Source organism: Macrobrachium nipponense, chromosome 6, assembly GCF_015104395.2.
Source record: "Macrobrachium nipponense isolate FS-2020 chromosome 6, ASM1510439v2, whole genome shotgun sequence".
Taxonomy (NCBI): Eukaryota; Metazoa; Arthropoda; class Malacostraca; order Decapoda; family Palaemonidae; genus Macrobrachium; species Macrobrachium nipponense.
The window spans coordinates 52,859,685-52,872,358 of NC_061108.1; the positions used below are offsets into that span (position 1 = coordinate 52,859,685).

Below are 12,674 nucleotides of genomic sequence, written 5' to 3' on the forward strand. Positions count from 1 at the left end.
ACTTTGTTTGCATATGGTCACTAAATACTATCTAAACAGTAATGTACAATCACTAAATACTACCATTTTACAACGCACTTAGTACAATCACTAAATGCTCACACTTACTACACACTCATACTCGCTAAACACACACTAACTATACACTCACACTCACTATTCACTCACAATTAACATACTACACTTATACTCAATAACACTAAACACTCATTGAATACCAACACTCACTAGGCACTCACTGTACACTATATGCTCACTGAATACCCATAAAACACTAAACACTCACAAAATACTCACTGTACCCTAAGCACTCAACAAACATTCACTAAACCCTAAACATTCATTAAACACTAAAAAATCATTAAGCATTTACTATACACTAAACATTTATTGAGTACTCACTACACACTAAGCACTCGCTAAACAGTCACTAAGCACTCACTATGCACTAAATACTCATTAAACCCTAAACACTCATTGAGCACTAAATGCTCACTAAATCCAGAATGCTCATTAAACCCCTAAACACTCATTAAACACTAAACAGTGAATGAGCATCCACTCATCACTCATTAAACACTCACTAAACACTTACACACTAAACATTCACTAAACACTAACATTCACAAGACGTTCACTAAACACTCACAAACATTTACTGAATACTCACCGAACATTCACTAAACACTAAAATGCACTAAAACTTTACTTAACCCTAAACACACACTAAGCATTCACTGAATACTTACACACTATACACTCACTGAATACTTATACACTAAATATTCACTAAACCCTAAACACTCAGTTAATATTCAATGAATACTTACATAAGAAATTCACTAAACCCTAAACACATACTAAACATTCACTGAGTGCTTACATATTAAACATTTGGTAAAAACTAACATTTACAAAACATTCACTTAGCCTTAAACACTCACGAAACATTTATTGAATACTTACACACTAAGCATTCACTAAACACTCACCTGCACTAAACCTTCAGTAAACCCGAAACACTCACTAAACACTTGCAAACTGAACATTCACTAAACCTGAAACACTCACTAAACACTTGCGCACTAAGCATTCACTAAACCAAAGCACTCATTAAGTATTCACTGAATAAGTACACACTAAACATTCACAAAGCATTAACTAGTATCCGTAAAACATTTGCTAAAACCCCTAAAGATTTGCTAAACATTCACTGAATACTTCCACAATTCACTAAACCTTAAACTAAACATTCAATAAACATTACTCATAAACATTTACCAAACCCTTACTCACTAGACCCGAAACAGTCACTAAACTCTTACTCATTAAACATTAATGATAAAGAAGATTCACAATCGCACTATTCCCCTTTTCAATTTGTAGGTCACCAGACCTTTAAAGATGGCCACAAGGTTTTACAGCACCACCCTGGTGAAAGACTTCTGAACTATGAAGTACTGGTATAAAGATTGCAACTCCAGATATAGACCCTCTATGATATTTCACCACTTCTCATCCCCATTCATATTGTGGCTGAACTCAAGACTCAAAGGACATTGGAAGAGTCTCTGTTCATCCCAGCAACTTCAGAGGCTATGGATTAGATACTAATATCTGATTTTTTTATTAGATGTTATAACCTTCCCACCCCCTCTCCCTATTTGAGCTTAACTTAAGACTTAAGGACATCAGGAATGTCACTATTCATCTCAGCGACCATGAATACTGTAAATAAGCAACTAATGCCTGTTGTTTTCGGCTATTTTTACATGTCATCCCCTTCCCATCCCTTCTCACAACTCCCCCTCCCTATCATGGCTGAACCTGGACTTGAAGGCTATTGGGAGTGTCACTATTCATCTCAGCCACCTCAAATATTATGAGTTAGACACCAAAATTTACCATTATTGGTTATTTATTTACATGTTACCCCATTCTCACCCCCTTCCTATGGGGGCTAAGATTGGACTTAAAGGTCTTCGGAAGTATCACTATTCATCTCAGTGACCTCAAAAACTATGATGTTGACACTAACATTTGATATTTTTTGTTTTTTTGCATGCCACCCCCTTCCCACCCAACCCTTCTGTCTGGGCTGAACAAGGAATTAAAGGGCATCAGGAGCTTCATTATCATCTGAGTGGCCTCAAAACTATGAATTAGACACTAACATCTGTTGTCTTTGGTTATTTTTACATGCCACCCTTTTTCATGCACATGCCTATCGGGGCTGAACTTGGACTAAATGGTCATCAGGAATGACACTATTCATCTCAGTGACCTCGAAAACTATGGATTAGAAGCTAATCTGTCATTAAAGGGGCTCAACATGGACTTGAAGGGCATCAGGAGTGTCCCTATTCATCTCAGCAACCTCAAAAATTATGGATTAGATACTAAAATCTGTCGTTTTCAATTATTTTTACTTTTCACCCTTTTCCAGCACCCTCCCCACAACCCCTTTTGTGCCCAATCAATGCATGATAAAGTGTATATGACACACACACATACGTACATGTATATATATATATATATATATATATATATATATATATATATATATATATATATATATATATATTTACATTCCTCTACTTATGAACTTTCAAAAATACATGCTCGTAAATTCAGTTTTTTTTTGTTTTGTGTTTTTTTGTTTTATGTTTAGAGCAACCCACAAGAACAAATTTTTTGGGGGCATGCCTTGATTTTGTTACAATTTCTGCTGTTATGCAGACTGGACAGCACTATAGCTGGAACCACTACTTATCCCAGTGTCTTTGTACTTATGCTAGTAATAAGGTTCCATCTCCCATGCAGAGTTTCATGTTTGTGTTTTTATTGTACAATATTTACCGCATCCATTAATATACCATGTCTAATGGCAAGCGCAAGGCCACTGATAAAAGTGGTAGTGTTTATAAGTGGCAAGCTACCTCAATGGAAACTGGAGTGGCTATAATAAAGAAGTAGAAAGTGGTGAATAAATGGTTGACGTATCATGCTATTATAAGATGAATTGCTTGACTATCAGCTCAATTTTGGAGACAAAAGACAAGATTATGGAGTACGTGAAAAGTGATGCACCAATGTAGTCAACAATTATAAAAAAGAGAAGTGGGAGGGTGGTATAAGAAATAGAAAAACTTTGGGGTTGTTGATGGACCACCTAAGGAGCCTCTAAGCATTTTCAATGACTTGAGGGGTTTAGTGTGAAAACAACATAAATAGTATTTATGAAATACTCTATAAAATACAGTACTGCACGTATCAACTTGCATATACGAAGTTGAACATACGAAGAGCCGTTTAGAATGTAACTCATTTGTAAGTAGAGGAGCATCAATATATATACATATATACGTGATATATATACATACATATATATATTATATTATATATAATATATATAATATATATATATATATATATATGTATATATATATATATATATATATATATATATATATATATATATATACCTATATATGTCAATGTAGCACTAAGGAACACGTGCTTGAGTATATCCTTAAATCCACGGTAGAAAGGTGAGCGATACAGGGGACTTGGAACAAGTACTTTCGTAGTGTTAAAACATTCTGATGTTCACACTGAATCAAAAACAGGTTTAGAGGCTTATTTATACAAAGGGAGGACGGGGTTACAGTTTGTTAATCTTGGCAGAATGTTTTTTGAGCAAAGAGGATAAATAACTAATCCTGGCTGAAGAATCATATTTACCCCCCAATCAGCAAAATTAATATATATATATATATATATATATATATATATATATATATATATATATATATATATATATATATATATATATATAAATGTTTGTGTGTGTGTGTGTTTATGTATGTATATTATTTGTTTTATTACTGCAATGATCATAAAAAACTCGTAACTTTTCAACTTTGCAGTATCTTTGGATATACTTGACACCGAAAGCCGTAAAGCCACAAGAGGAAATTTGCGAAAGGATTTTCGATGTCAGTTAAGATTCAAGACCTCAGTGGTGCTTTAGGAGAATGACATCAGTCATGCTTTACTTACTGAGAAGGATGAAAACTTGTTACACCGCACTTGCACATGTGTTTAGAATTCAGATCCATTTACTATTAGCACCTAAATAAACCTATCCTCAGCATAGTAGCATCATACGTGTCTTTTTGTTGTTTATGGCGTATTTTTTTTTTTCGAATTCTATGGTACATTTACCACGTCTGAGTAATTTAGCGGCCAAGGACCTCTTCGTTTCCATTCTTTATTAATGTGAATACATTTTTTTTTCATAGAAAATCCTAAACTTTGAAGAGGAGATGAATGAAAACCCACTTTCCCGATAAGTCTTAAACCTTCAAGGGCTTGTTATGAGAATAAAGTCAATACTAAACAAACATTTGAGTAATGCAGACAACTATGGGAGCCTATATACCTTAGTCCCTGTAGCTGTTAGTGTGTCGTTTTACTTTGAGCAGAGACTTCTATATATTAACCTCATCAAGGCCAGATATGGAGAGAAAAAATATTAAGGAAGGAAATTGAGAAAATTACTTGTTAAACCATGCTTAATATATTCTGTCAGTTTACATATATATAATGGTAAAGCAGGTTTAATAAATCCTGATTGATGTCTAAATATACGATGTGTCCTGATCTGAATGGCAGAGTCAGTTGCCAACAATGCAAAAAGAGAAACACGAGGTAAGGCGGAAGAGCCTTTCATTTTCACCTGCACTCAAGAGAAGCAAACACGCATTATGCACAAAGCAAACACAAGTGGACGGTAATGTCCCCGACTCACTCACAAACTCATCAACTTTGATTGCTCTAAAAAGACCACACAGCAAGACTGAGCGCCCAGGGCAGTTGGTAGGGAGGTCCCAGCCAAGGTAAATATTAGGCGAGCGGCCGTCTCTCCCACCCCTCCCCTCTCTTCACGAAGCGAACGTATGTTTTATGGGATGTTTGCCTGGATCAATAAATGAGATGGATCCCTAAATCTACATAGTTAACTATTTATTGCTGGATAGAAGGATTTTTGTCATGAGTTTTTATTAAAGGTAATTTATACATGGAATTTATGAAAGGTATTTATAAATGGAGTTTACGAAAGATTTTTAGAAAACATTATTGAACCAAATAAATGTTTCGTGATGTTTTAAGAGTTGTACTCTGTCTAAGTTTTTCTTTCCGTGCCTAATGACATGAGTTGTTGTGACGCCAGATTAAGACAGTACATCGGTGCAGCAATCAATCAGTCATCACGGATGAAATGGGGTTTTGATTTATTTCCCATGAATAATATTTTTCTTTATTATGTTTGCAGCTTTCAATACCATACATTAAAATTTACAGACTTGTTAAAAAAAATGTATTGTGTGAACGTTCATTGTACCAAGTACTGTTGTATCATTATGTATAGGGGTGTAAGAAATGCCCTGTGGTAGGGGTGTAAGAACTGGAATGAAGACATGGTAGAAGTAAAGAGAGTAAATGATATGCTTTTAAAGGTTTCAATAATAATAATAGGGGACAAGGTACTATATATAATATCAGCATACGCTCCTCAGGTGGGTTGCCAAGAGCAAGAGAAAGAATTATTTAGATAAGAGTTTGAGGCAGGAATTAGAACAGTAAAAGAGGAGGAGAAACTAATAATAGGATCTGATAAGAATGGCAAGGTGGGAAAGAAAAGAGATGGCTATGAGGAGGTACTCATGGAGGCCATGGGTTTGGAATTAGAAATGATGGGGATTGTTTATTGGAGATGGCTCAGAGTTTTGAATTGGCCTGTATGAACACATGGTTTCAAAAATTAGATAAGTACTTGATAAATTATGAAAGTAGAGGAGTGCAAAGCCAAATACATGACATACTGGTGAGAGAAGCCAACAAAAGCACTGTGACAAACTGCAAAGTGATCTTGGGAGGAGTATGTGTTAAACATCATAGGTTGGTGATGATGGATTTTAAAATGAGAAGATCTAGAATTAAGATTTAGGACCTTGAAGGAGGAATGGGGAAGTAATTTAGGAGGACTGTGAGAGAGAGAGAGAGAAACGTCTGGAAAAGAGGAACGTACAATTTGGACAGGGTAATAGAGTGGAAAATATCTGGGCAGACATGAGAGACATATGTGTGAGGGAAGCAGAGGAACTGTTGGGAAAAGCAGGCGGATATGGAGTGTTGAGAGGAGAAAAGTGGTGGTGGAATGGAGAGGTGCAAGAATCAATTAAAAGAAAATCAAAACATTCATGGACTGGAAAGTAAGGCATGCATAGGGTGCAGAAGAAAGGTACAGAGAAGAGGAAAGAGAGGAGAGGAGGAGGGTAGGCATGGCATGGGAAGGGCAGCAGAGCAGTTGAATGAAAGACTACGAACAAGAGAAAGAGAAAATGATATCTATAAGATTTCAAACTTGAGGAAAAGGCAGAGACAGGATGTGGGTAGACTGGGTGTCATCAAGGATAGCGATAGAAATATATTGTATAGGGAGGAAGACATTAAGAAGAGATGGCAAGAGTATTTTGAGCAACTGTTAAATACTGAAAATAAGAGAGAGGAGATGGGGGAAGCACAGAGGGTGGAGGAACCAGTGAGGGAGATACAGGATGCAGAAGTGAAGAGATCATTAAGGAAATGGAGAATGGTAAATCACCAGGCCCATCAGAGTTCTAAGCTGAAATGCTCAAATTACTAGGTACAGAGGGGGAGAAATGGATGATGAATTTATTAAAAGTTATATGTGAAGAGGAAGAAATGCCAAGGGATTGGGAAGAGAGTCTAATGGTATATATATATATATATATATATTATATATATATATATATATATATATATATATATATATATATATATGTGTGTGTGTGTGTGTGTGTGTGTGTGTGTCTGTGCAGAAGCAGAATGAAGACGTCATGGATTGTTATAACTACAGGGGAATTAAACTAACAGAGCAGGGATTGAAATGTTTAGAGAGAGTACAGGATGGGAGATTAAGAGATATTGTAAAGATCAGGAAACTGCAGTATGGATTCATGAGAGGAAGAGGGATGGTGGATGCCATCTTCATAGTAAGACAGCTACAGGAAAAGAGGCTAGAAGGAAACCAGGAGCTCTGTTGTGCATTCATAGGCCTAGAGAAAATATACGATGGAATCCCAGGAGAAACGATGTTTTGGTGTTTAAGGAAAAGGAGTCCCAGAAAAGTTGGTTAGGTTGGTCGAGATGATATAAACAACCAACAACAAATACCATTATGATGTTAATAGTCGTTGTACAATGATTCGTATGGAGTGTCGAAGTATAATTCTTTGTTTTGTAATATTAACAAATTCAGTGCTTTTCATCTCAGAATCACTCAGACAGATTAGTTCAGCACTCGATTATTCCTTACATTAACACTATTTCACTAGCTTGTTCTTCGAAGATGCTACTGATGAGTTTAGAAATGTCCAAAATTAGTTATTATGCCTTAGGTTCCAACTCCTTTTATGACCTTTATGCCCGAATTGCTAATGACCTGGACTCTCACTCGAAAGACCAGAGTCCGATCCCGTGGTGAGTCAAATATATATATATATATATATATATATATATATATATATATATATATATATATATATATATATATATATATCTATATATATATAGCATATATATGGATATATATATATAGTATATATATATATATATATATATATATATATATATATATATATATATATATATATATATATATAACTACATACATATTTATAAAGTCCTTTCGTTTTTCCCCTTCTTTATCAACTCATAGGTCCAGCTTAGCAGTTCCAATTTTCGCTCAAAATATTACTCTTACCCTGATTTGCTCTCAGCCCTTTCCTGCGGATAATTGTGCCTCCCTTAATCTGCAAATTCTCCTCACTGTCCTCGGTTCTTACTGTATTTCCTGAGAACAACAGCTGTTCTGCTCACTGTACATGATTAATCTTCTGTCATTAAAAACTTTCTTCTCTTGGAATTTACCGTGTATATCATTCGTCATTAACAAATTCGATATTATTTCTTTATCAGTACTATCATAATCGAGGCGCAAAGTTAGCTGGTGGTTGAGAAAAATAATAAAAACATAATTTATTTATTCCGGAAGGATAAGACTGCTTACTGTTTTAGCTATGTGTGATTTTTGTGTGTAATGCATATCAGCCTACCATGTATGAGTAAATTTCTGCTGTGAACTAGTTCTCTTGAAAATTTAGTAATACTCAATAAGTCGGGCATGCACCTTTCCTTCAACTTCTTCCATATTCACGTATGTTAATTTACTTTTGGACGTATATTTAGTAGACACACACACACAAGGGAAACAAATTTATTGCCGACGTTTCAAGACACAGTCACATTTTCAAGGCTATAAAAAGAAAATAATTTGCACTACAGATAGAATCACGCTATTAAAAAAAACTAAAAAAAAAAATGGCAATGCAGCATTTAAAAATACTTGAATAAATGAACTTAAAACAAGAAAAAATACGGACCCCAAAAAATATAGGCCAAGGGAACACAGGCAGACTCACCAAGCGAAATGATGGAATGATACTAAGAGAAAGGAGAAGATAGGGAACATATAACTGAGTTGACGAAAATTGAGTATGTAACGAGGGAACAGTTAGGTCGTGATAGTTGGTGACCCGGTCTACTATTGAAAAATCTATATTTCAGATGTCGGTTTTGCATCGACAGGATGGTATCTATGTTAGAGGCCTCTGGATTCGACAACTTCAACAACCCTCTCGTACATCCCACCTATGTTCTGTGATTACATCGCATCCAATATACAATATTGGATGCAAAGAGGGGGCTGAGACGATCTTGCCTGTAAAAAATGAACTAATGTTTAGAGCTTTGGTATTAATTTTACATTTAAACCAGGACTTTTTCTGAATTAGGGAAATGCAATTCTTACGAACATGGTCATCGTGTAGGAAGAGGAAACTCGCATAAAATTCATTTTTGGTGCAGTCAGCACTGGCAAGGAAACTCTCTTACTCCACATTTCTGCAAGTTGTTTGTAAAAAGATTAACTGGGTAATAATTTTGTTTAAAATAACTGGTTAAAAACAGTATTTCTTCGTGAAATGAGGACCAATTAGATGTATGAGAAAACGATCTTTGGAGGACGGTAGAAATACATTTAATTTAAAAAAAACACGGAAGACACCTGTAATAAAGCCACTTATATCTCGGATATCATATAAAGAATTGAAGTTTATTAACAGTTTCTTTCTTCAAAGTAAATTTAATATCAAGGTGCAATTCTTCGAGGAATTGCAAAAAAGATTCGGCATTGGGTTCACAAACTGCACCCTATTTTCTGTCTCTGGTCGTTGAATGAGATGACGAGCGTGGTTGTATAAACACGCACATTATATATATATATATATATATATATATATATATATATATATATATATATATATATATATATATATACTTAAAAAATCACAGTAGATGCGCGTGACTTCATGATATAAGAAAATACCACGGGAAAAATAATAGGCCGAAATTCGTACCGAGCACTTTCGTCCTTTAATTAATGAGACATTATCGAGGCCCAAATGAGATACAGTTGCAAATAGAAAAAAAGTTACAAGGTAAAAAAAAAAGATCAAGAATACCAAATGGTCAATTGTCAAAAGGGTAAAATTCAAATAGATAATCCAAGATAATCAAAGATCACACGGTCACAAACTAAAGCAGACTTAACCATAAGAGAAACAGAAGCTTAGCCATAAAAAGTCGAAATACATTCATATAACTGAATATATTATTATTGTTGCTTATATTTATCTACAACTTTATTTAATTGGGAAGGCATCGAGTTTAAACAAGCCAAGACTTAAATTTAGAACGCTTCCATTATTTGATTTGATGAAACAAGATTCAGTGATATTCCTTTTAACTGTGTCACTACACGGCATTAAGGATCTTGCCTGACTCCAGTTAATAGGATGATCTAAATCTCTCATATGTACAAATAATGCCGTCGATATTTGACCAGTTCTCATTAAGTATTGGTGCTGTTTGATTCATTGTGAAAGTAATTTTCCAGTTTGTCCATAACATATCACACTTTTTTACATGGAATTTTATATATACAGCCAGAAACATGTTTAGGATAATTTTTTTTATTATTAAACTCTTAACATTAATGGTACTGAAAACAACAAAAATATTGAAAAGCTTCAAAATTCTAGGAATTTATAAAAACCTTTCATCATAAGGTAATTTGAGAATGTTACGTTTACTAAATTCAAGTTTGTCATTAGTTAAACGAAATATTTTTCTAGAGCTTTTCCATACTACATCTGCAAAAGTCTTTGGATATTTAAGTTTCAAGACAATATAAACCGTTTTACTCTACAGTAAATTTTAATCCTCTGTTTTTTTCTGCCATGTTCCTAAGGGCTCTTGGTGTCTCGTGTCTGTAGCCGGCAGATATTGACGCTGAGATTAAAACTATTTATGGTATTGCCTTGAAACGTAAATACCCAAGGACTTTTGTAGATATAGCATGGAAAAGAGGTTGAAAAACATTTTATTTAACTAATGACAAACTTGAATTTAATAAACACAACATTCTCAAATTACTGTATGATGAAAGGATTTTAGAAATTCCTAGAATTTTAAAGCTTCTCTAAACAAATGTTTTTTTAAGTAATATTAATGTTGAGGGTTTAGTAATGAAAAATTTTCTTAAGTATGTTTCTGGCTGCATATACAAAATTCCTTGTATAAAGTGTGGTAAAATATATTACGGACAAACGGGAAAATCACTTTCACAATGAAACAGCGCCAATATTCAGTGAGAATTAGTCAAATATCGAATGTATTATTCGTACATATGAGAGATTTAGGTCAAACTGATAACTGGAGTCAGGCAAGATCTTTAATGCTGTGTAGATACATATTTAAAAGGGATATCATTGAAGTTGTTTCATCAAATCAAATAATGGAAGTGTTCTAAATTTAAGTATTGGTTTGTTTAAACTCGATGCCTTCATAATTAAAAACGTTTTAGATAAATATAAGTAACAAAATTGATATATTCAGTTATATAAATGCATTTGTACTTTGTATAGCTAAGCTTCTGTTTCTCTTATGGTTACGTCTGTTTTAGTTTGTTGACCATGTGATCTCCGATTATTCTGGATTATCTGTTCGATTTTTACCCTTTTGACAATTAATCATCAGATATTCTTGATCTTTGTTTACCTTGCAACTTTATTTTCAACTGTATCTCATTTGTGCCTCGACATTGTCTCATTAAAGGACGAAAGTGCTCGGTAAGAATATCTGCCTATTATTTTTCCTGCGGTATTCGATATATATATATATATATATATAATATATATATATATATATATATATATATATATATATATATATATATATGTGTGTGTGTGTGTGTGTGTGTGTGTGTGTTTTTTGTGTCCGTGTGTGTGTATGTGTGCGTGTGTGAATAAATTCACGATGCCAGGGCCGAGAAAATGCTGGAGTAAAGAATACCTGTGATGCCATTCGTTATTTGCATTCATGACACAAGCCATCATCCTTTAACGAAAATAGAACCCAGTGTTGAGGAAGATGTCAAGGGTGATAAATACTGTCTTGCTCGAAACTTGATGTTTCTTTTAGAATTATAGCCGCCATTCTTTTTAGGCTCGTGCCCCCGAAATTTATTTTCCCTCGACACCTGCAGTAACTAATGATCGTTTAGGAACACTGACGACTTGCCTCGATGACGTACGATTTTTCTGTTTCTTTAAAAGGAAAGGAAGTCTCATCATGGCGACGATTAAAGTTGAAATGGGGAGAATGTACTGTAGCTTTTGGCACCAGAGAGAGAGAGAGAGGGAGAGGGAGAGGAGAGAGAGAGAGAGACGAGAGAGAGAGAGAGAGTGGAGATAATGATAATAATAATAATAATAATAATAATAATAGCTTCATTTGTGTTCGAGACCACATCCAACTAAAGAATGTAGATGTATGTGATAATAACTGCAAATGCAATCAAGGCTTCAAAAAGATGAATTTAAATTAGAATTGTAATTCATGGTAGACCATTTCCTGAAATCTATATATATATATATATATATATATATATATATATATATATACATATATAATATATATATATATACACACACACACACACACACACACACACATATATATATATATATATATATATATATATATATATATATATATATATATATAATTATTATATACTAGCTGAGCAATCCGGCGCTACCCGGAAGAACTTTGAAGCACTCAGGATAATTTTCCTTCATCCTATTCAATTATTTTATCCTATAAAGTATGTGTACTATCATTGTAAATACATTTCTTTCGTTTGATTAATAGTTCTGCCTTGAAATCATTACTTTAAACATTTGTATTTGATTAAAATAGTGAGTGAGAGAGAGAGAGAGAGAGAGAGAGAGAGAGAGAGAGAGACTTGCAATGGCATACATTCTCGGTTTTTCTAGTATGACTTGATGTTTGACTCCATTCATAAAAGGAATTTATAAATGAGAAAGAGAGATACAGAGAAAAAGAGAGAGAGAGAAAGATGACAAACATGAATTTATTTGCAGAGAGAGAGAGAGAGAGAG

The 12,674-nt window shown here is 34.1% G+C and overlaps 1 protein-coding gene across 1 annotated transcript in view; it reads left to right on the forward strand.

The window, feature by feature from the left end:
* The first annotated feature begins 6,135 nt into the window (after positions 1-6,135).
* The window catches only part of LOC135216521 (uncharacterized), a 36,618-nt gene continuing 30,079 nt past the window's right edge, over positions 6,136-12,674 (forward strand). The window contains exons 1-4 of the mRNA XM_064251895.1: positions 6,136-6,278; positions 6,947-7,082; positions 7,439-7,569; positions 8,737-8,788. Of these exons, the coding sequence (XP_064107965.1) occupies positions 6,136-6,278; positions 6,947-7,082; positions 7,439-7,569; positions 8,737-8,788 (462 nt within the window). The remainder of the gene's footprint in view (positions 6,279-6,946; positions 7,083-7,438; positions 7,570-8,736; positions 8,789-12,674) is intronic.